This window comes from Zea mays, chromosome 6 (genome assembly GCF_902167145.1).
Source record: "Zea mays cultivar B73 chromosome 6, Zm-B73-REFERENCE-NAM-5.0, whole genome shotgun sequence".
NCBI classification, from domain to species: domain Eukaryota; kingdom Viridiplantae; phylum Streptophyta; class Magnoliopsida; order Poales; family Poaceae; genus Zea; species Zea mays.
This window is the reverse complement of record NC_050101.1, coordinates 43599327-43622479: the sequence shown is the minus strand read 5'-3', so window position 1 is coordinate 43622479 and position 23153 is coordinate 43599327. Positions and strand designations below refer to the sequence as shown.

The window sequence follows — 23153 nt, the reverse complement described above, 5'->3', positions numbered from 1 at the left end:
TCGCCAAGTTTTTTTTTTCTTCACAGGTACGTACGATGTGCAAGTAGTAAGCGCTGACGAACCGGAAAAGATAACGTACGTACGAGCATGCAATGCAATTAAGTAAGCAGCTCGTTTATACCGCCGCCGCAGCAGAGGCCAAACGAGGTGATGGCTGGATACATTTTTTCTTATGGCTGCATACATCTGTGATAGTCCTGAAATGGTGTAGTTATAGAGGTGACTCGTAGCGCCATTGTTGAGTTGTACCAGATCGTTTGTAGGTAGACAAGTGCGCGGTTGTTTTTACGTGCGGATTGGCAACCAATTTGCTGCAAGCGGAATGCTGGACAAATTCTCCCACGGACAGTAGGATTTGCAGTACTAATTTTGGTCAAGTATCTGCTCAAGAAATATTAATCTGATGAGCAATATTAATCTGATGTTCGTGAGCAATTCAATCCAATTATGATTGCTAATTTTTTTTATTTATCCCTTCCACCTAGTTTACCTTCTTCTATCTCAACATTAGATTTTAGAGCACCTCCAAAAGCCTAGGTAACTTAATTAGGCTCGGTAAAAAAATAAAAAAATTCTGTTGAATACGCATCCAAGAGACGGGCTATCTTCCACTCCTCGCCATCTTCATCGCTACCTTCTCCGCCTCGCTAGGCATTTTTGCCGAGGCATACAGCTCGCCATCTGCCTCCCACATTGCACCCTCCCGTCGAGCCGCCGCAGTGGACAGTTGTCCTTCCCGTGCTGCCTCTAGCACTCCCGCACACCACTGTCGACTTGCTCGCAGCAACGGCCTTCAGTGTGGCTGTTTGGTTCAGCTTCTTGTCGGCTTCTGGCTGTCAGAAGCAGAAGCTGCTACCAAACGCGCAGATTTTGGGCCGGCTTCTGCGCGACGCGCTTCGGTAAGAAGTCGAGCTCCCACGGTCGTCGCGAAGCCGCGCTCACTTGGCTTCGGATAGAAGCCCCCGCGCACTTCGCTAGGGTTCTACCCCCGCAACGCACCGCCGCCGCCGCCGCCGCCAAGCCACCGGACCGCAGATCCGCACCCAACGCACCACCGCCGGACCCTCTCCTCGCCGCATCGTCGTCTTCGCAGGTACGGACTACTCCTCTGCGAACTCGTCCATCCCCTTCTCCTCCCACTGCCGCGTTTCCTTCACCGTTTCCTGTTTCGCTATGGTTGCCGCAGTGACACCGGCGCCCTTGTCCGTCGTGCTGGTTCCTCCGGTCCCCGACCATCGCGTTGGCATCTTCGCAGGTACGGAATTCGTCGCCTCCATCCCGAGCCACCCCGCTCCCTCCTTTACTGTTGCTAGGGTTGGGCCTCAATCCCGACCCACGCCGCCCTCTCCTCTCCAGTTAAATCAATTCATCTTCAAGGGTATGGAACGTCGTACTAACAGAGAGATTTTTGTGCATTGTCGCCTACAGATTTGCGTATCGAGTTGTTCGTCTTCGGTTCCAAGATCAAGTGCATCCAAGGTACTTTCATACACAATTTCTTGCGCAATTTACTGTCCACATGGGCACAACCAATTTATATATGTGCTGTCATTTGTGCATATTACTTGGAGATACGAGAGCTGGGATGGTCATATGTTTATTGTTACCTAGGGATACCATTGTTCTTTTGTATAAGTATGATATGTGCAGTGATTACTTCTACGTTTGTTTGTCACAACCTGTATGTTCACGGTTCAGTTCATTCTCTGTTTGTTACAACCTGTATGTTAATAGCTTCAACCAAACTTTGTCATTGTTAGCACTCAAATAATGTCAGTACATGGAACTTAGATTGTCCCCTTCTGTAGTAAACTGACCACCTAAATCCACATCAGATGGATTCAGCAGACTCCATAGCCAACAAGGCAATTGGAAGGATGCAAGATATTTCGGACAAGATATTTTCCGTAGCGAGGGAAACAATCCGTCCTGGACGTGGGTTGACCTCATTTGATGCTACCAAACTTCGTGTAGCTTTGGAGGAGATAGCTTGCATGCTGGAGCAAGACTCTCTGGTGTTGCAAGAGCATTTGGACATCATGAACAACGTAAACATCCCGGTTGACAGCAGCTATGAACCTTCTACCTTGTCGTCTCCACCCCCATCTGACGACGACCTTACTCCACACTGGGACTTTGCGGAGCATTTCCAAAACTTCTGGGGTGTTGAATATGACTCCGATCAGATGCCTTCGTTTAGTGAAAATGATGTTTAAGGTAGAAGGGAGTGAACCTTGGAGTTAGGTGTTTGAATAACAGGGATGAATTCACTGTGCTTTTCTGTAGTAAGGTCTTAGGGAAACAGGGAATGAGTTTGTTCTTTTGGTTAATGGGTTGTTGTAAATGTGTTCCCTGTCCTTTTGTGTGCACTACCAGTTTATTTAAGGTTGTCGTTGTGTTATTAAGGAAATTGAAATCTTAGTACTTATGGTATTACCTGAAGTTAATATGGCCAGTATAGTGTTCATGTTTTTGTTGTTTTTAATCCGAGAGCACTACTACGTATGTTGAATACTATATACTTGTTATGCACTAGATGGACAAGTCCGGCAAAGTGATTGCAAAGTGGGATAGTAGAGCAACAAAAATTTACACAGAAATTTGTGTAGAAGAGGTCAATGCTCGGAACAGGCCACAACAATTTCTAAATGCAGAAGGGTATGCTAACCTCATAAGGAAGTTTAAGGAACGCACTGGTCGCACTTACACCAGGGATCAAATGAAGAATAGGTGGGATTCGTTGAAGAGAATGTTCACCCAGTGGAAAACTCTTAATGAAAGGGCTACATGTCTTGGTCGAGACCCTCATACTGGTTCAATCAGTGCGCCAGATGAGTGGTGGGCCAAGCAAAATGAAGTAAGTACATCTTTTTTTCCTAGACTAACATTAGTATTGGCCATCTAAAACTAGGAACTACCATTTGGTGCAGGCAATGCCAGGTTGTATTATGTTCAAAACAGCCCCCTAGAGAATGAGGACGAGCTAAAGGTTATGTTTGGACCCATTGTCTGCACAAATGAAAGAACCCTGGTTCCTGGCGTCGAGGATGCTAATTCATCTTCTGATGATCATTTGGAATACACTTTAGGTGGGGGTGAAAACAGCACACCTGACCCCTGCACAAATGCTACTGGGAAGCGTAAGATGCGCCATGATTCCCCAAAACCAAAGAAGAAAAAAGATTCGAGGGAAGAGTACATGAAAAGACTAGTGGAGGCTTTTGAGTCCCGCTCAATGACCACAAACAAGTCTATTACCTCTTCTGACAATGACCCAGTTCGAATAGAGCTTAAAAAGCAGTTGCAACAAGTAATGGATGATGGATCACCAGAAGGGAGCGAACTACATTTGTTTGCCACTCATCTTTTGATTCAGAAGAAGTATAGAGATGTTTTTGCAACCTTGCAGACAAAAGAAGGAAGAATCGCTTGGCTTCGCAATGCTTACGAGTTAGAAACTAAAAAGAGCACTTAGCTGCTGGACGTCCGACAACACAGGCCTACATGTTCACTATTATCGTTGTTTATGTGTTTTCAACAGTCATGTCGTTTTATTGTTGTGAGGATTAAACTTGTCGTTCGCTTAATGTTCCCTTTGAAACAGTTTTCCAGATACTTGAGTTGAACTTGTATTTGAATAATCAGAGTTGTGCGAGTGTGAACTATGTTTGTCTATGAACTTTGTGTATTCCGGTCAGAACTGAATAATAATAAATGTGGCTTGTAAACTGTGGTTGTACAATTTTTAGTAATTTACAAACTCTGGTTACATATGAATGTGTCTGTGTTATCTGTGTGCATGCAGATGTCTGACACTTCTGCAGACACATATGTTAATGAATTGGATGACACATATGTTAATGAATTGGATGACACAGATGCAGAATTTGTCGTTGCTATATGTGCTGTAGACGTTTGGGGCAGGACTTTCAGTCAGGTTCCTAGAAGAGCATTAGTGGAAACTGGTATTCAATGGGTGGAGAGAACGTTGCAGAATAGTAACGACTGCTTCGATATGTTTCGCATGCGAAGAACTGTGTTTAGACGATTGCATGACACATTGGTGGACAATTATGGTCTAGTTCCAAGCCGGGGTGTCAGTACAACGGAAGCACTTGGCATTTTCTTGTGGGCATGTGGGGGTCCACAGTCATTTAGGCAGTTAAGGAATAAGTTTGGTCACTCGTTGGAAACAATTAGTCGCAAGTATACTGAAGTCCTTGATGCACTGTTTAAGATGTCATCTGACATCATTAAGCCCAAAGACCCATATTTCACGGAGATTCATCCGCGTTTGTGAGAGGCAAGATTTTGGCCACACTTCAAGGACTGCATAGGAGCAATTGATGGTAGTCACTTTCCAGCGGCAGTCCCGGCCTCAGAGCAAGCCAAATATATTGGACGGCACGATTACACTTCGCAGAATGTAATGACCGTTTGTGACATCGATATGAGGTTCACTTTTGTTGTCACAGGATGGTCTGGATCCGTACATGACACTAGAGTACTGCAAGATACTTTGATAACTTATGCGGACAGGTTCCCCCACCCACCAGAAGGTATTCAATTATATATCTGGTTTTTATGACATATGCTATTAATTACTTGGTTACGTATTGAACTTATGTATTTCATGTTTGTGCAGGTAAATACTATCTTGTCGATTCCGGTTATCCGATTAGAAAGGGCTACCTTGCACCTTATAAGGTTCAGAAATACCACATTTCCGAATGGCAAAATGCGAGGCAACCTATTGGCAGCAAAGAAGTTTTTAACTATGCACACTCTTCGCTACGCAATGTTATAGAGCGATCATTTGGGGTTCTTAAAATGAAGTGGAGAGTTCTATTAAGTCTCCCTTCATTTTCGCTTGCCAAACAATCGAAGATAATTATTGCTTGTATGACATTGCATAACTTCATTAGAGAGAGTGCTCTACACGATAGAGACTTTGATGAAGTAGGACCTAGTAGCAGCAGTCATGATGTACCTTTAGGTGAGAGTAGTAGTACCACATCTGATGAGTTAGACATGAGTGCTTTTCGAGATGCAATTGCTAATGCTTTAGTGGCGTAGTTAAGTATGACAATGTAACGGGACTAATGATGTAATCAACTGCTCTAATTATTCTGTAATGACCTTTTCATCGTTATGGGTTTCATTTTATCGTTTCTTCGAACAGAATCTGCAATTTCACATTCTGATTATCCAAACACGTAGATTCTCACGAACAGCTTTTCTGCACAGCTGGCGAACCAAACACCTAAATTCTAACCACCAGCTTTTCCTAACAGCCAGCTTTTCCCCACAGCCAGCTTTTCAGATAAGCTAGTCAGAAAAAAGCCGAACCAAACACGCCTAGTTTCTCGGCGTTCGAGTCTTGACTGAACCAGCGAGCGGCTTGCCGTCTCGATCATGTCGACGATCCGCAGATCGCTGCTATCGTCAGCTCGCATACCTCACGCCCCAGCGCGGTTTGCACACTCGCACGTGATGGCAGGTTGATTGCTAGCAAACGCGATTGTTGGATGCCCCTACGAGGAAGGGAAAGATATGGTGCAGTCTTTGTTTGTTTAGTCACCGGAGTTGAAAATTCAAACGTCGAGAAAAAAGGACCAAAAACATTCGATAGATTTTATTTTAGCTAGTCTATTGGATACATCCACCTAGGTTGAACTATTCTATCTTTTTTATGACCTTCAATACTTCAAATCTAGCTAGGATTTAAACGTAGTCTGTTAGAGTTGTTTTTACCATCTTAACACTAGACTAGTAGGGTGCCCGTGCGTTGCAACGGAACCAAATTATAATACAATAACTTACATGTCTCTGTTGTATGTTATAGATATGTGTTCGTACGTTGCGACGGAAGTAAAAGATTTGTATGAAATATTAATACGGAACGACAAACATCACTATAATATGCAAAATCCGTGTGGAAAACATTATCAATATCACACTAAGGGATTTTATATGTTTACAGGTGGCCCTAAAGCTACATGCTTTGGATGTGTGGGGTTTGCTGCGTTCTCAGTGGCAATTGAGAAGTTCTTTGATCGGCATACTTGAAATGGCCATGTTTGTTTGATTCCAAAACCATAGGGATTGAGGTGGATTGGAAGGGATTAAAGAGGATTTTGACTTGTAGGGGATTTGATCCCCCTCAATCCCTATAGATCAGAGCCTTAGCTGAGCATGAGCAGCGTTGGCAGAAGAACCTGATTGTTTGCAACATTCAGTCATCTACAACTCATGAAGGACTGTAACCTATTTTTTTACTTATTCCCAGTGGATTCGTAATTACTGAACTACCGGAACGCCTAAGAGATCTACCCTGATCAATATCGATGCACGATGACACTGACCAGAGTTGTTGTTCTCGAATGTGTTTTATGTTATTCTCGACATCTGCAGCCAACAGGTCTCTATTTATTGTTGCAATCTGTTGGCGATGCTGACTGAAGTCATTGAACGTTTGTTGTTCTTCCCTTCGCTGCTCATGTAACCAAGTGATCCACACAGAACTCCTTTCATCCTTCTGCATTTTATCCGTCAACGCAATAATTGTGTCAGGATAAATGTATAGTTCGATAATTAAATCTTTGATTTTGTCATTGCCACATAAAATTGCCAGCCACAGTAGTTCTTACGGCTTGTCTGAAATGAAAGCATCATTTCTGTCCAATAATGATCTGTTAAGTTATAAGGGTCATCATGCAGTACCATGTAAGATCTTTTCATAGTATAAAAGAGAAAAGGAAGTGATACAAAAAGAGGGCATAGTTGTTTTGCGGAACAATCGCATGGTAACATTTGTAATCGTCTAGCATGTAAGCACTATTTTTTAATTTGATACCCCTCATTCAGAGTTTTTGCACAAACTTAGAACTAGAGGCTGAAAGTAAGCAAATTGACTTCATCTTTTAGTTTGATGAAGATCAAATGAATTTAAAAGCTTGAGAAGATGAAAAGATCTCATATGTATGACCAAGAGATGATAGCAAATGGCTTCAAGCCAATAAAGTCACGAGAGATGAAAGCAAATAGGTTCACATGTAGGATACAACAGAAAGTTATGTATACAGGAACAAATGCTAATAGAATTGTGCATTTATCATATTTTAGAAACTGTAGGCCTTGTTCATCCTGCCCCCAATGAGTATTCCTATCAGTACACATGTAGGCTAGCATTTTTTTAGTTGTAATACTTGCTTAGCTGCAGATCACTGGCTAGCTAAAAAAAACCTAAGTAGCAACAGTGGAACAGTCTGAGTATAGCTGTCCGAGTATGGTAATTAAATCCAGAGATTTTAGAACATAGAAATAATGAACTGAAATCATAACGGAAAGAGCAGCAAAAAAAACAGGAAAACTGCATCTTGCTAGCCAGCAAACATTTACAACACCTTGTTATCAGCTCAGATAATGAATTTCGAAGAAAAAAGATGGTAAGCATTCAACCCCAGTGCCAGTAAGAATTTCTAAGATAACACAACAATGTTCTTTCTCAAGACAAATCAATACACACACCAAAAGTATGAGCTGACCACTCATGGATGGCGAGCCTGTTACTCCCTATAATTCTTTCCTGCTCATAAATACAAAGGAACAGGGCATCCAATTTGAGAGCATATCAATGTCGACAATTATAGGATGTCGCACACATGGTGCCATGCAACAATGTTGCATAGAATATATTTTATTTCCCTCTATACTTTTGAGCCACACTTGCTGTTCTTCAATTTCATAAACCGTGGTCTAAAAAATAAATATGCAAAATCATCTAGAAAGGCGTTTCTGAAACCATGCCTTTTAGAGTTTAGAAAACTTGATTTTTTTCCTTAACTGCAGGCGGTGGAATAGAGTTTCTCTTAACTGTTGGTGGTGGAATAGATTTCAAAAAAATGGATTTAAACATCGGGTTAGATTTTTTATGACAGTTAGGCTTAAACTCCTCTATCACACCGGTGTAAGAACACAAAAAAAATCCCCCAATATTGCTAATCCACCATCATTGCTTCGGTATAGCGATTATGGTGTGACAATAAATCGATTCATACGCTAATACATCTGAATTCCCGGAAGGCTCCCTTGATGGTGAGCAGAATAGTAAAGGTGCCAATGGCGGGGAGGTCGATGGCGAGCCCCACCTCTAGCAGGTAGTCGAAGCCCCGGTCTCCTAACAGATCCTTCATCAGCATCACGATGAAGTCGTACGGCACCTTCAATGGCAACTCCAGCTTGGTGCTGCCCCTCGCCGCAATCCACCCATTTCTATACCCCGAATTAAGTACATCCGGTCAGATCCCTAAGGATTGGGTGCCGGCAGGGGACCAGGGCAACTGAACCACGCACCTTTGGGCCGAGGAGGCACACAAGGAACAGATCGATTGGCGTAGGAACAAAGCGAGCAAGGAAGAGGGGGCTTACGAGTCGAGGAGGAGGACGTCGGCGTGGCCCTGCGTGGTCTTGGCGAGGAGGGAGTTGGCGACGTCGCCGCGAAGCACAACTACCATCGCCTTCTCCCCCGCCTCCGCCATTGCCAGAGCTAGGTTGTTTCCATGCAGTACCTTGTTGCACAAATGTCTTTGGCTGCTTCTATCCTTACCCCATGCTAGAGGGGCGGCTCAGGAGGCGAGGGCGCGCAGGCGAGGGCACTGCGAGGGTCTGGCACTGTGCGTGGAACGGAACGGGGGGTGGGACATCTTCCCTACCGCGGGAATGGCGGGGCTCGGGCAAATAACATCGTGGGGAGGCGGGCAGGCGGGGCATGGTGTGGACGCCCTCAGGGGGGTGTGGGAGGGGGAGGGCGGCGCCATGGATGTCGCGGCGAGATTTGCGGTGGTGCGCGCTGGGAGTTGCGCGAGATCTACGCTTGGCGTGCTGGCTGTCGCGGATGTGGCTCCCCATCGTGGGAGGCAGGGTGGGAGCGGTCGCGGATGTGGCGGTCGCTGATGGCGCTCCCCATCGTGGGAGGCAGGGTGGGCGAGGTCGGCGGTGAGATAGATGGGGTAGCGGATGGCAGCGCGGGGGAGGCGCGGGATGCAGGGAAGGGACGGTGCGGGCGGGGGCGGGATTGCAGGGAGGAAGACGGCGCGGGCGCGGGCTAGAGCGGGGGCACGGGTGAGGGTGGTGGACGCCCTCGCTCCAGCCTTAAGGTGTAGTAGAGATTTAAAGTGCTCGTATACTCATGACACAAAGGCTCCATAACAAACACAAATGTGTTTGGTTCTCTTGCTTAGGCCAAGGCTGTACAGGACCTCTGCAGGGCTCCGGTTTGCCTGCTTTGTCTTATGCATGCGGCCTTTATTTGGTTCAGTGCACAACTATAAAAGACTGTTTCTAGCGGCGTCTACTCGACCGGGGAGGGAAAAACCGCTCTCCTGGTATTACCTCATCACTAACGGGCCGGCGTCAACTGTCCACTCTGCAACGGCCCAACCGGGAGTGACGCACAGGACATCGTAACCCGAGAGCGGATGAGGCACAGCGAGGAGATTTTTTTTAACTAAGCCTGAAAATTCGCTCCCGGGGGGAATCGAACCGAGGACTTGGAGGTGCTACTCGGAAGTCCTTAACCACTAGGCTAGAGGCTCTTTCGCATTCTCTGTCCTTTACAACACACTCTAAAATATTCTGTTCTCTATATCTTCTCAGTCTCCAGTAACGTCTCCTAAATTCGGTCCTCTAAAGGTACAGTGTTAACATATTTTCCTTTTTTATTTATTTAGCTTTTTTTCCATTACACGCAATAAAATGGATGCACAAAATAGTATGTTTAATTAATTTGTAATTACTATTTTCTAAAATAATGCGTGATTAATAATTTCAAATTTAGGGTCAAATTAGTACAAAGTGAAGTTCATTATCAGACGTAATATGCATTTGTCAAGCAATTCTTATCTGAAAAAAATCTCCTCACGTCTTGAATGTGGAAGGGTCCAAACGGCTACAGCTTCACGCAGGACTTGAGTGCCATGGTGGCGACGCCGGAGGTGGCGCAAGACGGTCTGGTCGTGGTAGCACTCGTCCTGGACATGGTAGTTCGTGGCTGCGGCAACCGACGACCTCCGCAGCTGCTAGCACTCGTCCTGGGCAAGGTGCGGCGGTAGTAGCGATCGGCGAGTTGGGGGCGGTGGTCGGTGGGTGGTTGCAGCAGCGGACAACATATCTTCTCTCGGGGCGACGGAGTTGCCGTTGCTGCAGAGCCGCCGTCGCACCTTCTCCCAGTCGCATGTGGAAGGTCGTCGTAGCTCGCGGACGGATAGAGAACCTCTATATTTAGCGGTGAAAGGACGCCCTTTATAATTTAGGGGACCATTTATCGGTCATTGCTGGAGGGAAAAATGACATCAATATCTGCTAAATCTAAGGAAGAAAACCATTTACAGATTCTTGCTGGAGACAGTCTAAGCTTAGACAATACTAGTTCTCTATAGGGCCATCCCTAAGAACATCTCCAATCATCCCTCCACAATTCTTCCAACATCTGTATTTTCTATTATATTTTACTACATTATTCCAAAAGATACTCTCTCCACATCTAGTACATCTCCAATCATTCACTCTATTTAGCTTCCTTATACTATAATTTAGTTATTTGACTTTTTTTATCATTGTTTCTAGGTTACAATAGTTAAAAGAGGTTAATATTATAAAAATAGACTAATTAAATTGTGTGTGTAGGGGGGATTGGAACTCACTCCATATGCGGGGGAGCTGCCTCCCTCCCCATGTGGGTTGTTGTGTAGGGGGAGCGTTGGAGGTGTTTGTCACCCATAAGTCACTGAACATGGGGTGGGGGGAGGGTTATAGGGTACCCCGTAGGAGATGGCATAATCCTGTCTTCAACAACGTTCTCTAAATTTCACCCTCTAAATGAATGTTCTCTGTCCTTTACAACACACTCTAAAATATTCTGTTCTCTATATCTTCTCCATCTTCAGCATCATCCTCTAAATTCGGTCCTCTATATCTGCAGTAATAACATAATTCTTATTCCAATTTATTTTTCCTCAAAATTACATTATTTGTCGTTTGTAAATTATGTACATATTTGAATTAAACTTAAAATTAATTATTTAAAATTCGAAAATATTGACCTCATAAATTAATTAGGATAACTCAAATTGACTGTGACAACATTCTTTATAATTTTGCGAGGTCGAGCATATGAAAACATTATTGTCATTGCTAGCCGATCATCGATTATGTATTACTTCAAACATGTGATAAACAAAACCATAGAAGCAAGCATATACCTCATGCACAATAAAGATATGAAAAACAACAGAACAAACACTTCATGTTTCCCGTTCAAATGCACATAAAAGCTGACATATATTCAAGAAACAACATAGTTATAATTGTTCAAAAATACATGATTTTGTTTCAACCGTGTCCCTATCACCCCTTTGAGATCAGAATTGTAGTAGCCCACGTAGTCTACGTCGTTCAGAGGCTCCTAGTCAATTGGAAGGAAATCATTAGGATCTACAACATCGATATCATGAAGTACGTCCATGCTCCTGCGCACTTGCATTCAAGAGCTAGCTGATCAAGGTCTATGGCGAGGGACTCAATCTCCACTAAGGAACGGTTAAACTCATTGAACTCTAGTAGGTTTCATGGTTCGAATGCAACATGCACCACATCTACAATGGCGACACAATGCTCCTCAATAGCTCTCATCATGTTTGCGAGGGCTTTTTGGAGCTTTCGTTCTCCAAATCATGGTCAGAATGAAACACATTTTTAGTTAATGTACAATTCATAAAAATATCATTGACGACATCATGATGACGTATTATTGAACCAAGAACTACATAATCGACACATCCTATTAGGGACTTGTTCTCAAATGCTATGAATTAAGAACAAGGCAACCCAAAATATTAAAGGTTAATGCCCTTCGTCCTTCGAAGCATTATTTCCCTTAGGATATAATGATCTTCAGACGAAAGTCGTGAAGGACATACCTTCATCACCACAATATATATTAATATAAGAAGAAGCATATAACATATAAGAGACAACATGAATAACATATGACCTTGTTAATATATCTCCTTCTTCTTAATATGAATAAACAGAAACAATATTGAATTACATTTGTACCTTCGGCTTGACAGAAGGTAAAAGTCCAAGCGTGACGCACAAAATGAATACAAGTCAGCGTAAACAGTACTGGGGTACTGTTCATCTATTTATAGGCACAGGACACAACCTGTGTAAAATTACATTCATGCCCTTCATACTTATTATTGACTTAAGAACAATCTGTCAAGGACTAGATAGCCTTTTTCTCCTTAAGTCGGTTCCTCTTTCAGCTACTGAGCCGAAGCTTCCTTGCGCGCAGCTTCGACGCTGGTTCAACCTTCATTCCGATCCTGCTTTCCATATCGTATATGCTTTTAATCTGAGTCCGAAGGTACCTGTTCATATGTCATACTTGGAAGACATTGTTAATTCATGTTTTTGAGGACCTTCGGAGGACGAAGGCCCCAACAGTAGCCCCTCGCAGTATTAATTTGTTAAGATAACAAATTCAGACTGCAACATGGACGAAGTCCTTAAGCCGAAGGTCCAAAAAAACACCTTCCCTTTGCTAGAATGGCAACAGTTAATGACAGACGGGGCCCTCCAATTTAGAGCGCACTGGGCGTATAAATAGGAACTCACACCGACTACAGTTGATACACTGCTTGTGCCATTTGCCTTATTTTCTCAATTTTATAGCTCTTGCCTACTAGCGCTTGCTAGTTTTCAAATTCTCTGAGCTTCGGTTTAAAAGACGTGTTTTCACCATTTCTGAAGAAAAAATGTCTCAAGACAAGAAGGTTGCTGCTGAGACGAAGCTGACTGAAGAGGAGAAGCTTTTTGAGAAGAAGAAGACTGTGAATCCTTATATTGCTGGATTTGTCGAGTCGATGGTAAAAACAAATACAGAGAATATTACTAAGGAGATACTGGAAGGCTTGTCTAAAGATACTGGTGACAGTGATAACTATGATGTGGAAAGTGGGGGCGAAGATTCTGAGGATCGGCCCTGGAGGCCAAGCCATACAATCTTCGGAAAATCGACCATCAAACGAAGTCATCTTGAGAACATGAGAGGAAGGTACTTTCGGGATATGTCTATTGTGAGGGCTGGCGAAGACGACAACGTCCCTGCCCCTGAAGAGAATGAAGTTGTGATTTACCAAAGCTTCTTCAAGGCTGGACTTCGGTTCCCTTTGAGTAAGTTTGTAGTCGAAGTTCTGAAGATCTACCAAATCTTTCTTCATCAGATCACCTCCGAAGCCATAATAAGGATGGGGATTTTTGCCTGGGCAGTAAGGAGTCAAGGGCTAGAGCCAAGCGCGAAGTGCTTCTGCAGTATGCATGAACTTCTATATGAGACGAAGGCCATGGGTAAAGAACAGTACCACAACAACTTCGGTTGTTATGGATTTATCGTCTGTCCCAACGCAAGCCACCCGGTGCCGACATTTCGGAAAAGATGGCCCGGGGCCTGGATGGAAGAGTGGTTTTATGTAAAAAATGATTTGAAAGCAAGAGAAGATATTAAGGAAGTCATTATGCGCCCCATTTGGTCCCGCTTCGGCCTTCGAAAGTCGAAGGTCGAACTTGATGATGCCGCTGAAGCGTGCCAGAAGGCCTTCAGTACTGTCTGCTCCTTCATTGGCACCAGAGATTTAATTCAAGAACATATAGCATTCAGAGTGTGGCCGCTTGTAGAAAACTGGGAAACGCCGAAGGAGACCATCACTAACTCTAGCGAAGGTGGTTTGGTCCGGCTGAAATATACGTTCAGGTTTGGGGATAAGTTTGATGAACCAAACAACGACTGGCTGAAATGTATCGAAACTACAAGTGATGAACTGCTTGGAGCATATTCCAAGGCAGAAGATAATGCACTGTCTACAGCCTTCGACGGTCAGGGAAAAAGAGACTGTCTACCCCGATTATCACTACCCGCTGTGGGGGCAAGGGAAAAAGAGGAAAACTGCTGCTTCGGCCATCCTAGCTGAGCCTGTGCCGAAGGGCAAAAAGATAAAAGTTCTTACCCACCGGTCGCGTTACATTGAACCGGTCGTGGTGCCTGAGTTTGGCACAGGGACATCTTCTGCTATGGAAACAAAAGAAACTGCCCCACCTACATAGAACACTGAAAAGCCAGGTGTAATGCCGAAGGTGCCTACAATAAAGGTGGTTGAAACGAAGGTTGATAAGGCTGATAAGCCAGAAATTGAGGAAATAACAAAGATGCCAGAGGTTTCGAGCCCTCCAAAAAAGGTAACAGCACGGAAGGTACAAATGGGTTCTATCGTAACTCCTAAGAGGAGGAGAATGGTAAATGTACTGGATGTGCTAGAAACAACCGAAACCTTGAGTCCGGCTCCTACAGGGAAAGTTGCCGAAGCTTCCAAGGCACAGACCGAAGCTGATACTAAGAAAGTAGAAGTCGAAGCTGCAGTAATTGAGGCTGAAACCGATGTTGGGCCTTCAGTGCCCGCTAAGACGAAGCTCGCTGCAACCGAGCAAAAGATTGAGGGAAAATCTCCAAATACTGGCATAGTTTTTGAGAAAAGTGTGGCTAAATAAGCCAAATCCCTTACTCCCGAAGCACTCTCCGAAGATCTTGATTATATCATTCGACATGCTTCGGGAAAAAGACTATCCAAAGAAGAAATTTTGAAGCCAAACACTATGCCCGGGAATTGAAGTATCCGAAGGGAGCCTTAGTATTTAATGGTACGGACGAAGATGATTTCCTGTATTGCCTCCCGGACAACAAAGAATTATCCGTCTGCTGGGAGATGGCTAGAAGTATGGGTTTTCCGAAGCTCGAAGCTGGCCTTTGTGCCATGACGAAGGCTGATCTCGCAGATAGTCTTGCATACAACAGCCTGAAGGTACAAAAGTTGTGAATTTTGAAGCTTATGGACTCTGGAATGAAGTCTTTTATTCTCATGTTAAACCTTTTATTCTTTCTTGCAGGGCTTAATACTTAACAACGCCCTAAGGGCACAAAAGAATGTTGAAGACGAGAGCTGCACTATAGCTCTCAATAACCTTCGATCAGAGGTTATCAGGCTGAGAAACGAAGCCACAGAAAAAAACAAAATTCTACTTTCATTGGTGGATAAAGTAAAAGAAGATGAAACTAGCTTCAAATCCTAATCCGAAGCCCAAAAAATTGAGATTGAAGACCTCCGGAAGCAACTAGCCGAAGCTAAAGAGAAATGCGCACTCGCAGAAGCTAAACGAGGAATTAGCGAATACTGGACAAATCATTTAGAGAAAAATGTTGAAGAACTTCGCACATCCAAGGAAAGATGTCTTGAAAAATCCTTGGACTGTGTGAAGAAAATAAAAAACAGTTTTGCCAACGTGGGCGCCTATTCTTCCGAAGAAAACTTTATACAAGGCGACCCCGAAGGCGTTATTGAGTGGATAAGTGGGGAGGCCGAAGCCTTTGAAGAAATTCTAAGTGATCGCAGGGATGTTTGCGCGTTCTCTGGTGCACGGGGGATGCCATCTTAGAGAAGGCGGGATGCGACCATATCAAAACCATGGCCCAGGGCGAAGCTGCCTTCTCCGTAGATGATACAAAGGACCCCTCAGCTGAAGCAAGTTTAATAGGCGGGAAATTCTACAATGACATCTGGGAAAATGGTGGCCGAGAGATGGCTCATGAAATTATGAAGAAAAGCGAAAAAGATATCCATGACGCCCGAGCAAAAGCAAGACAAGCTGAAGAAGCTGCAGAGCGCGAAAAACGTATAGGTATTGTTTCGTGACTTTGAGCTTCGACATTTGTTTTTATAGCTTCGGACTGATTAACTTTTTCCTTTTTCAGCTGAACTATCTCCACTGCCAGTACCATTCGATCTCCTGGCCGATCCAGAAGCGAAGGAAGCACTGGAGGTCATTAATATGGCTGAATCTATTGTTGACGAAGTCGTTAACAAATTGCTAAATGAAGTTGCGGAGAAGATTTTGAAAGAGGACTAATACTTATTGTAAAAACATTTTCAGATGTTCAATATAGCTTTGTTGTAACAAAACTGTAATATTTGATGTGTATATCTTTGAATCTAATATGTAAATTATTTGTAATTCACTTCTTTGTGATGCATGAAACTTTTATATACATACCGTTTTTGAGCCTTCAGCGAAAAAACACCTTCCCTTCTTTTCATGCTTCGTAAAGAAAAAGATCCATGCTTCGTGAAAATAACCATGCTTCGTAAGAACATCCAAGCTTCATAAAAACATCCATGCTTCGTAAACAAGGGATCCCTTCTTTTGCAACAGAGCTGATGAAACTATATTTCTCAGCTTACTTTGTGCCTTAGCATATTTTCATTTTTATAAAGCATTCTCCGAAGATCGACTTCGTATTCAATTCGTGTCATTGGTGCGATATGATGTATGATGTGATGATATGATGCGAAGAATGATGCTAATGCCAAAGACACACACCCACACACCCACACTGAAACACACAATCTCTGCGTCCCCTTAGGAACGACCGAAATCTCTTTGCCGTTTATTTTTTGGCTTCACCGCTTATTTTTCGGTGTAAGTTCTGCATCCCCTTAGGAACGTATTTTGAACTTCTTCGCCTTCTATTTCGGCGGTATAAGTTCTGCATCCCCTTAGGAACGTCTTTTGAACTTCTTCGCCTTATATTTCGGCGGTATTTGGCTCTGCATTCCCTTTGGAACGAATTTTGAGTAGAAAACTTACACTGCGCTCCCTTAGGAACGTTTTTTTTGTAGCTTCAGCAAAACTTACACTGCGCTCCCTTAGGAACGACTTTTTGTAGTTTCGGCGATTTTTAGCTCTGCGTTCCCTTAGGAACGACTTTTGAGCTTCGTAAGTCTGTGAAGAAGATATATTTCATTCTGATAGAAGCGAAACTATTACAAGGAATTAAAACTAGATTTGCATTGATTGTTCCTTATTAAAAAACAAAATGACATAGAACGTAAAAGTATTTCAGAGGTAGGATATCTCTCAATAAATGTGCTTTGATTCCAGCACAGTACTATTGACTGTGCGAGCTTCGGATTCCTCCCTGAATTCCCGTTGCTATTGAGAGTGTTGGCGCCCTTCTGGCTGTTGACTCCATGAATATCTAGGTTGAAGTGGTGGTGGAGGTGGGAGCTATGGCCAGGAAGCCTGTGACTGACTAGCCGAAGCAACAGAAGCTGTAGGATGATTACCCACATATTCTGGTATGTAAGGAGAGTGGCACGAAGCAGTGTGCAAGACCTGCTTCGGCTGACTCTGCCGAGCTTCGGCTTCTGCGATCTCCTTCTACTTCTAGATGGTGATTTGGCACATTCTTGTAGTATGGCCCTTGTCCTCATCACAGAATAAGCAATAGATCTTCCTGGGTTGATCCCCATATCTTCCTCCAAAGCTCCTGGCGCCTCTGCCCCTTGGAGCTGGCGGTTGGAAAGAGCTTTGCTGTTGCCCCAAAGATTGTGAGTGTATTGTGACCTCTGAGGCTGACTTCCTTTGTCGTCACTCTGAGTGGAGTTATGGATTGACCTGACATGCCTCGGGTGGATTCTTCCTCCGAAGCCTCGGGTCATTTCTGAGAATCTGTAAGCTTCCTCCCTTCTTTGGCGGAAGTCGTTGTCAGCCCGGATGTACTCATCCATCTTCTGAAGCAGCTTCTCTAGAGTTTGTGGGGGCTTCCTGGCGAAGTACTGAGCCGTAGGTCCTGGCCGAAGGCCCTTAATCATGGCCTCAATAACAATTTCATTGCGCACTGTGGGTGCTTGTGCCCTCAATCGCAAGAACCTTCGGACATACACCTGGAGGTATTTCTCATGGTCTTGCGTGCATTGAACAGGGCCTGAGCTATGACTGGCTTCGTCTGAAAGCTTTGGAAACTGGTCACCAGCATATCCTTGAGCTTCTGCCACGACGTAATTGTCCCTGGCCGAAGGGAAGAATACCAAGTCTGAGCCATGTTCCGGACTGCCATGACGAAGGACTTAGCCATGACAGCTGCATTGCCTCCATATGAGGATATTGTTGCCTCATAGCTCATCAGAAATTGTTTTGGGTCTGAGTGCCCGTCATACATGGGTAGTTGGGGTGGCTTGTAGGATTGTGGCCATGGAATAGCCTGCAATTCTGCTGCCAAGGGAGAAGCATCATCAAAAGTAAAGGTACCATGATTAAAATCATCATACCATCCATCTTCGTTGAATAAGCCTTCTTGACGAAGCTCCCTGTGTTGGGGCCTTCGGTCTTGTTCATCTTGAGCAAGATGACGTACTTCCTCAGTAGCTTCATCGATCTTCCTTTGAAGATCGGCCAGCTGAGCCATCTTCTCCTTCTTCCTTTGCACTTGTTGATGGATGATTTCCATGTCCCTGATCTCTTGGTCCAACTCCTCCTCCTGGAGTGTTGGACTAGTGGCCTTTCTCTTCTGGCTCCGGGCCTCTCGGAGAGAGAGAGAGAGTCTCCTGATTTGGGTCTAGTGGCTGCAGTGCATTAGCCCCTGTCGCTATTATCTTCTTCGGCGGCATGACGAAGGTCAGTGCTTGCCGAAGGTTGTGGAAGTGAGTACACCATCGGTGGGCGCCAATGTTGGGGACTTGTTCTCAAATGCTATGAATTAAGAACAAGGCAACACAAAATATTAAAGGTTAATGCCCTTTGTCCTTCGAAGTATTATTTCCCTTAGGATATAATGATCTTCAGACGAAAGTCGTGAAGGACGTACCTTCATCATCGCAATATATATTAATATAAGAAGAAGCATATAACATATAAGAGACAACATGAATAACCATATGACCTTGTTAATATATCTCCTTCTTCTTAATATGAATAAACAGAAACAATATTGAATTACATTTGTACCTTTGGCTTGACAGAAGGTAAAAGTCCAAGCGTGACGCACAAAATGAATACAAGTCAGCGTGAACAGTACTGAGGTACTGTTCATCTATTTATAGGCACAGGACACAGCCTGTGTAAAATTACATTCATGCCCTTCATACTTACTATTGACTTAAGAACAATCTGTCAAGGACTAGATAACCTTTTCCTCCTTAAGTCGGTTCCTCTTTCAGCTACTGAGCCGAAGCTTCCTTGCGTGCAGCTTCGGCGCTGGTTCAACCTTCGTTCCGATCCTACTTTCCATATCGTATATGCTTTTAATCTGAGTCCGAAGGTACCTGTTCATATGTCATACTTGGAAGACATTGTTAATTCATGTTTTTGAGGACCTTCGGAGGACGAAGACCCCCAACACATCCTATGTTCATAAAGGGAACTCAATGCAGGAACCAAACATTACTGATTACACATAGTGTGCCTCTGTTTTGGATTGGAATTATCGAACTTCTAGACAAACAAAATAAAGCCTACACATATTACACAACTGAACTTACATGATTTTTTTGGACAAAGTGTATCACGATCAGTATTATTTGTATTCTGCTTGAAAAGGACACATGTGCAAGCACAAGTTATGTTCAAAAACATATAAAAAACCAATAGAGTAATTGTATTGAAACTGAAGTTACCACCAGGCATAGATAAGGGTTCCATTTTTCTAGATTTAGCCATGAAAGGTTCGATAATTGAAGATCTGAGTAACAGTTATGCAATAAAAAAAGAAAAATGTGAATGCTGATGCGCGCCACAACAAGAAGACCCGCATCATCCCGCGCCACCTCCTCCTCGCTATCCGCAACAACGAGGAGCTCGGCAAGCTGCTGGGCGGGGTCACCATCGCGCACGGCGGTGTGCTGCCCAACATCAACCCCGTCCTCCTCCCCAAGAAGGCCGCCGAGAGGGCCGAGAAGGCCGCTGCCGCTGGCCCCAAGTCCCCCAAGAAGGCCGCCGCCAAGTCGCCTAAGAAGTAGTGCCTCGTCTTGCTCTCACTCATCCCGTTCTGAGATCAGCTTGTGTTTGTGGTCGTGGACGTCTTTTGCCGTTTTGCGAGTGTGTGTAGGGATGCGTCGTCTGAACTATAATATGCTACGATTGACCTAAGTTCTAGTTTAATTCCTAGCTCTAGCGGTGCTTGGTGATGGGTCCCCATGGAAGTTTAATGGGAACAAGAGGAAGTGTCTTGCTTTCTTTGATGCTTAACCATGCTTCTTAGCATTCCGCAAGTTTGATCTCCATCATATCGTATTTTGCTACATCTGTGACGCGGTCCAGCCTCTGCTGCGGCGGCCGGCGGCGGCGGTGGCGGCCCCGGCAGCCGCCGCAGCGCCTTCTCGCTGCTTCCTCCGTCGTTGTCGTCGCCGCCGCTTACAATTATTACCACCCTCGGCCGCTTGGCGCCAGAGCCGCCGCCGCAGCGCAAACCGAGGGCCAAACCGGTCCCGTCGTCGGCGTCGTTACTGGCGCTGATCTCCCCTCGTCCTCCTTCCGCGCGGAAACTTGCGCGGATCGCGTTCGCCGCCGGTCCAAAGGCTAAGTGACAGAACTGGCCCGGCGGCAAGTTCGTCGTCGCCCAGGTTCATCTGCACAGCACACATGCATGCGTAAGTGTAGGATATGCGTCTTTCAGTAAAGTAACATGAGCAAAGCAAAGTACCTTGTGAGCTGCGCCTCAATCTCTCATCATCTCGTCCTTGAAAACAAGAGTAGTCTTAAGCTCCATGAATATGAATCCTAGCTAGCTAGGATCTCTTATTGTCTGTCTAGACAGACAGACAGATGAACCGTGCCGTGTGGGTGTGGAGCATCTATCCATCCATATGTTACGTATGTATGTTACCCGAAATAAAATGTCAAAAGTTGACTTTAATTAATCTAGCTGCTGCGTTAAAAAGGGAGGATGAACAAGTAAGTGCAAAAGGACACGGCAAGGTAACGAACGGCGGCATATAATTAGAAACGGTTTGATTAGTTCGTTAATCTCGGCGTTTTGGAGACGTGACCGCTTTCTCTCCTTAATTTCTGTCCGCGCGCGGCACGCTTGGTCAAGTCGGTCCAGATCCGGCGCATGCAGCTAGCAGGTGTTGCCAAGAAATTCAAATTCTTCGCTCGCCATTCAAATAAATGAAACATGGGCATATATATTAGTTATACTAGCAGTTGCGGTTGTTGGGGGTAGTGTAGTGCACGTACGAAGAATGTTCCCGTGTTAAGAGAAGAAAACAAATGAAATAGCAGTTCCGTCTACGTCACAAAATGTTCTACGTGACGATGAACGACTACTTGAACCCTGACCGTACATGAAAATCGAGGCCCTTTCAGCTCTGAATTTGACTTTGTCCCCCACGTACGTGAAAAGGTCACACCATCATCAGCAGCCTATAAAAGTCGCCAAGTTTTTTTTTTCTTCACAGGTACGTACGATGTGCAAGTAGTAAGCGCTGACGAACCGGAAAAGATAACGTACGTACGAGCATGCAATGCAATTAAGTAAGCAGCTCGTTTATACCGCCGCCGCAGCAGAGGCCAAACGAGGTGATGGCTGGATACATTTTTTCTTATGGCTGCATACATCTGTGATAGTCCTGAAATGGTGTAGTTATAGAGGTGACTCGTAGCGCCATTGTTGAGTTGTACCAGATCGTTTGTAGGTAGACAAGTGCGCGGTTGTTTTTACGTGCGGATTGGCAACCAATTTGCTGCAAGCGGAATGCTGGACAAATTCTCCCACGGACAGTAGGATTTGCAGTACTAATTTTGGTCAAGTATCTGCTCAAGAAATATTAATCTGATGAGCAATATTAATCTGATGTTCGTGAGCAATTCAATCCAATTATGATTGCTAATTTTTTTTATTTATCCCTTCCACCTAGTTTACCTTCTTCTATCTCAACATTAGATTTTAGAGCACCTCCAAAAGCCTAGGTAACTTGATTAGGCTCGGTAAAAAAATAAAAAATTCTGTTGAATACGCATCCAAGAGACGGGCTATCTTCCACTCCTCGCCATCTTCATCGCTACCTTCTCCGCCTCGCTAGGCATTTTTGCCGAGGCATACAGCTCGCCATCTGCCTCCCACATTGCACCCTCCCGTCGAGCCGCCGCAGTGGACAGTTGTCCTTCCCGTGCTGCCTCTAGCACTCCCGCACACCACTGTCGACTTGCTCGCAGCAACGGCCTTCAGTGTGGCTGTTTGGTTCAGCTTCTTGTCGGCTTCTGGCTGTCAGAAGCAGAAGCTGCTACCAAACGCGCAGATTTTGGGCCGGCTTCTGCGCGACGCGCTTCGGTAAGAAGCCGAGCTCCCACGGTCGTCGCGAAGCCGCGCTCACTTGGCTTCGGATAGAAGCCCCCGCGCACTTCGCTAGGGTTCTACCCCCGCAACGCACCGCCGCCGCCGCCGCCGCCAAGCCACCGGACCGCAGATCCGCACCCAACGCACCGCCGCCGGACCCTCTCCTCGCCGCATCGTCGTCTTCGCAGGTACGGACTACTCCTCTGCGAACTCGTCCATCCCCTTCTCCTCCCACTGCCGCGTTTCCTTCACCGTTTCCTGTTTCGCTATGGTTGCCGCAGTGACACCGGCGCCCTTGTCCGTCGTGCTGGTTCCTCCGGTCCCCGACCATCGCGTTGGCATCTTCGCAGGTACGGAATTCGTCGCCTCCATCCCGAGCCACCCCGCTCCCTCCTTTACTGTTGCTAGGGTTGGGCCTCAATCCCGACCCACGCCGCCCTCTCCTCTCCAGTTAAATCAATTCATCTTCAAGGGTATGGAACGTCGTACTAACAGAGAGATTTTTGTGCATTGTCGCCTACAAATTTGCGTATCGAGTTGTTCGTCTTCGGTTCCAAGATCAAGTGCATCCAAGGTACTTTCATACACAATTTCTTGCGCAATTTACTGTCCACATGGGCACAACCAATTTATATATGTGCTGTCATTTGTGCATATTACTTGGAGATACGAGAGCTGGGATGGTCATATGTTTATTGTTACCTAGGGATACCATTGTTCTTTTGTATAAGTATGATATGTGCAGTGATTACTTCTACGTTTGTTTGTCACAACCTGTATGTTCACGGTTCAGTTCATTCTCTGTTTGTTACAACCTGTATGTTAATAGCTTCAACCAAACTTTGTCATTGTTAGCACTCAAATAATGTCAGTACATGGAACTTAGATTGTCCCCTTCTGTAGTAAACTGACCACCTAAATCCACATC

At 44.9% G+C, this 23153-nt stretch overlaps 1 protein-coding gene and 1 long non-coding RNA gene across 4 annotated transcripts; both read left to right on the top strand.

Annotated features, from left to right (window-relative positions):
* Positions 1-1055: 1055 nt before the first annotated feature.
* LOC118472173 (uncharacterized) lies at positions 1056-2788 on the top strand. 3 transcript variants are annotated; one of them, XR_004850112.1, is made up of 4 exons: positions 1056-1093; positions 1187-1255; positions 1429-1479; positions 2537-2788. It is a non-coding gene; the product is annotated as an uncharacterized lncRNA (long non-coding RNA). The 3 variants fall into 3 exon arrangements; XR_004850113.1 differs by lacking the exon at positions 2537-2788 and adding an exon at positions 1836-2033; XR_004850111.1 differs by lacking the exon at positions 2537-2788 and having other exon boundaries at positions 1429-1624.
* A 7141-nt stretch (positions 2789-9929) lies between these two features.
* On the top strand, positions 9930-20010 carry LOC103631001 (histone H2A.2.1). The gene is made up of 2 exons (XM_008652021.3): positions 9930-10100; positions 19659-20010. The coding sequence occupies exons 1-2, from the start codon at positions 9930-9932 to the stop codon at positions 19905-19907; spliced, it is 420 nt and encodes a 139-aa protein (XP_008650243.1). The 3' UTR covers positions 19908-20010.
* Positions 20011-23153: the final 3143 nt, after the last annotated feature.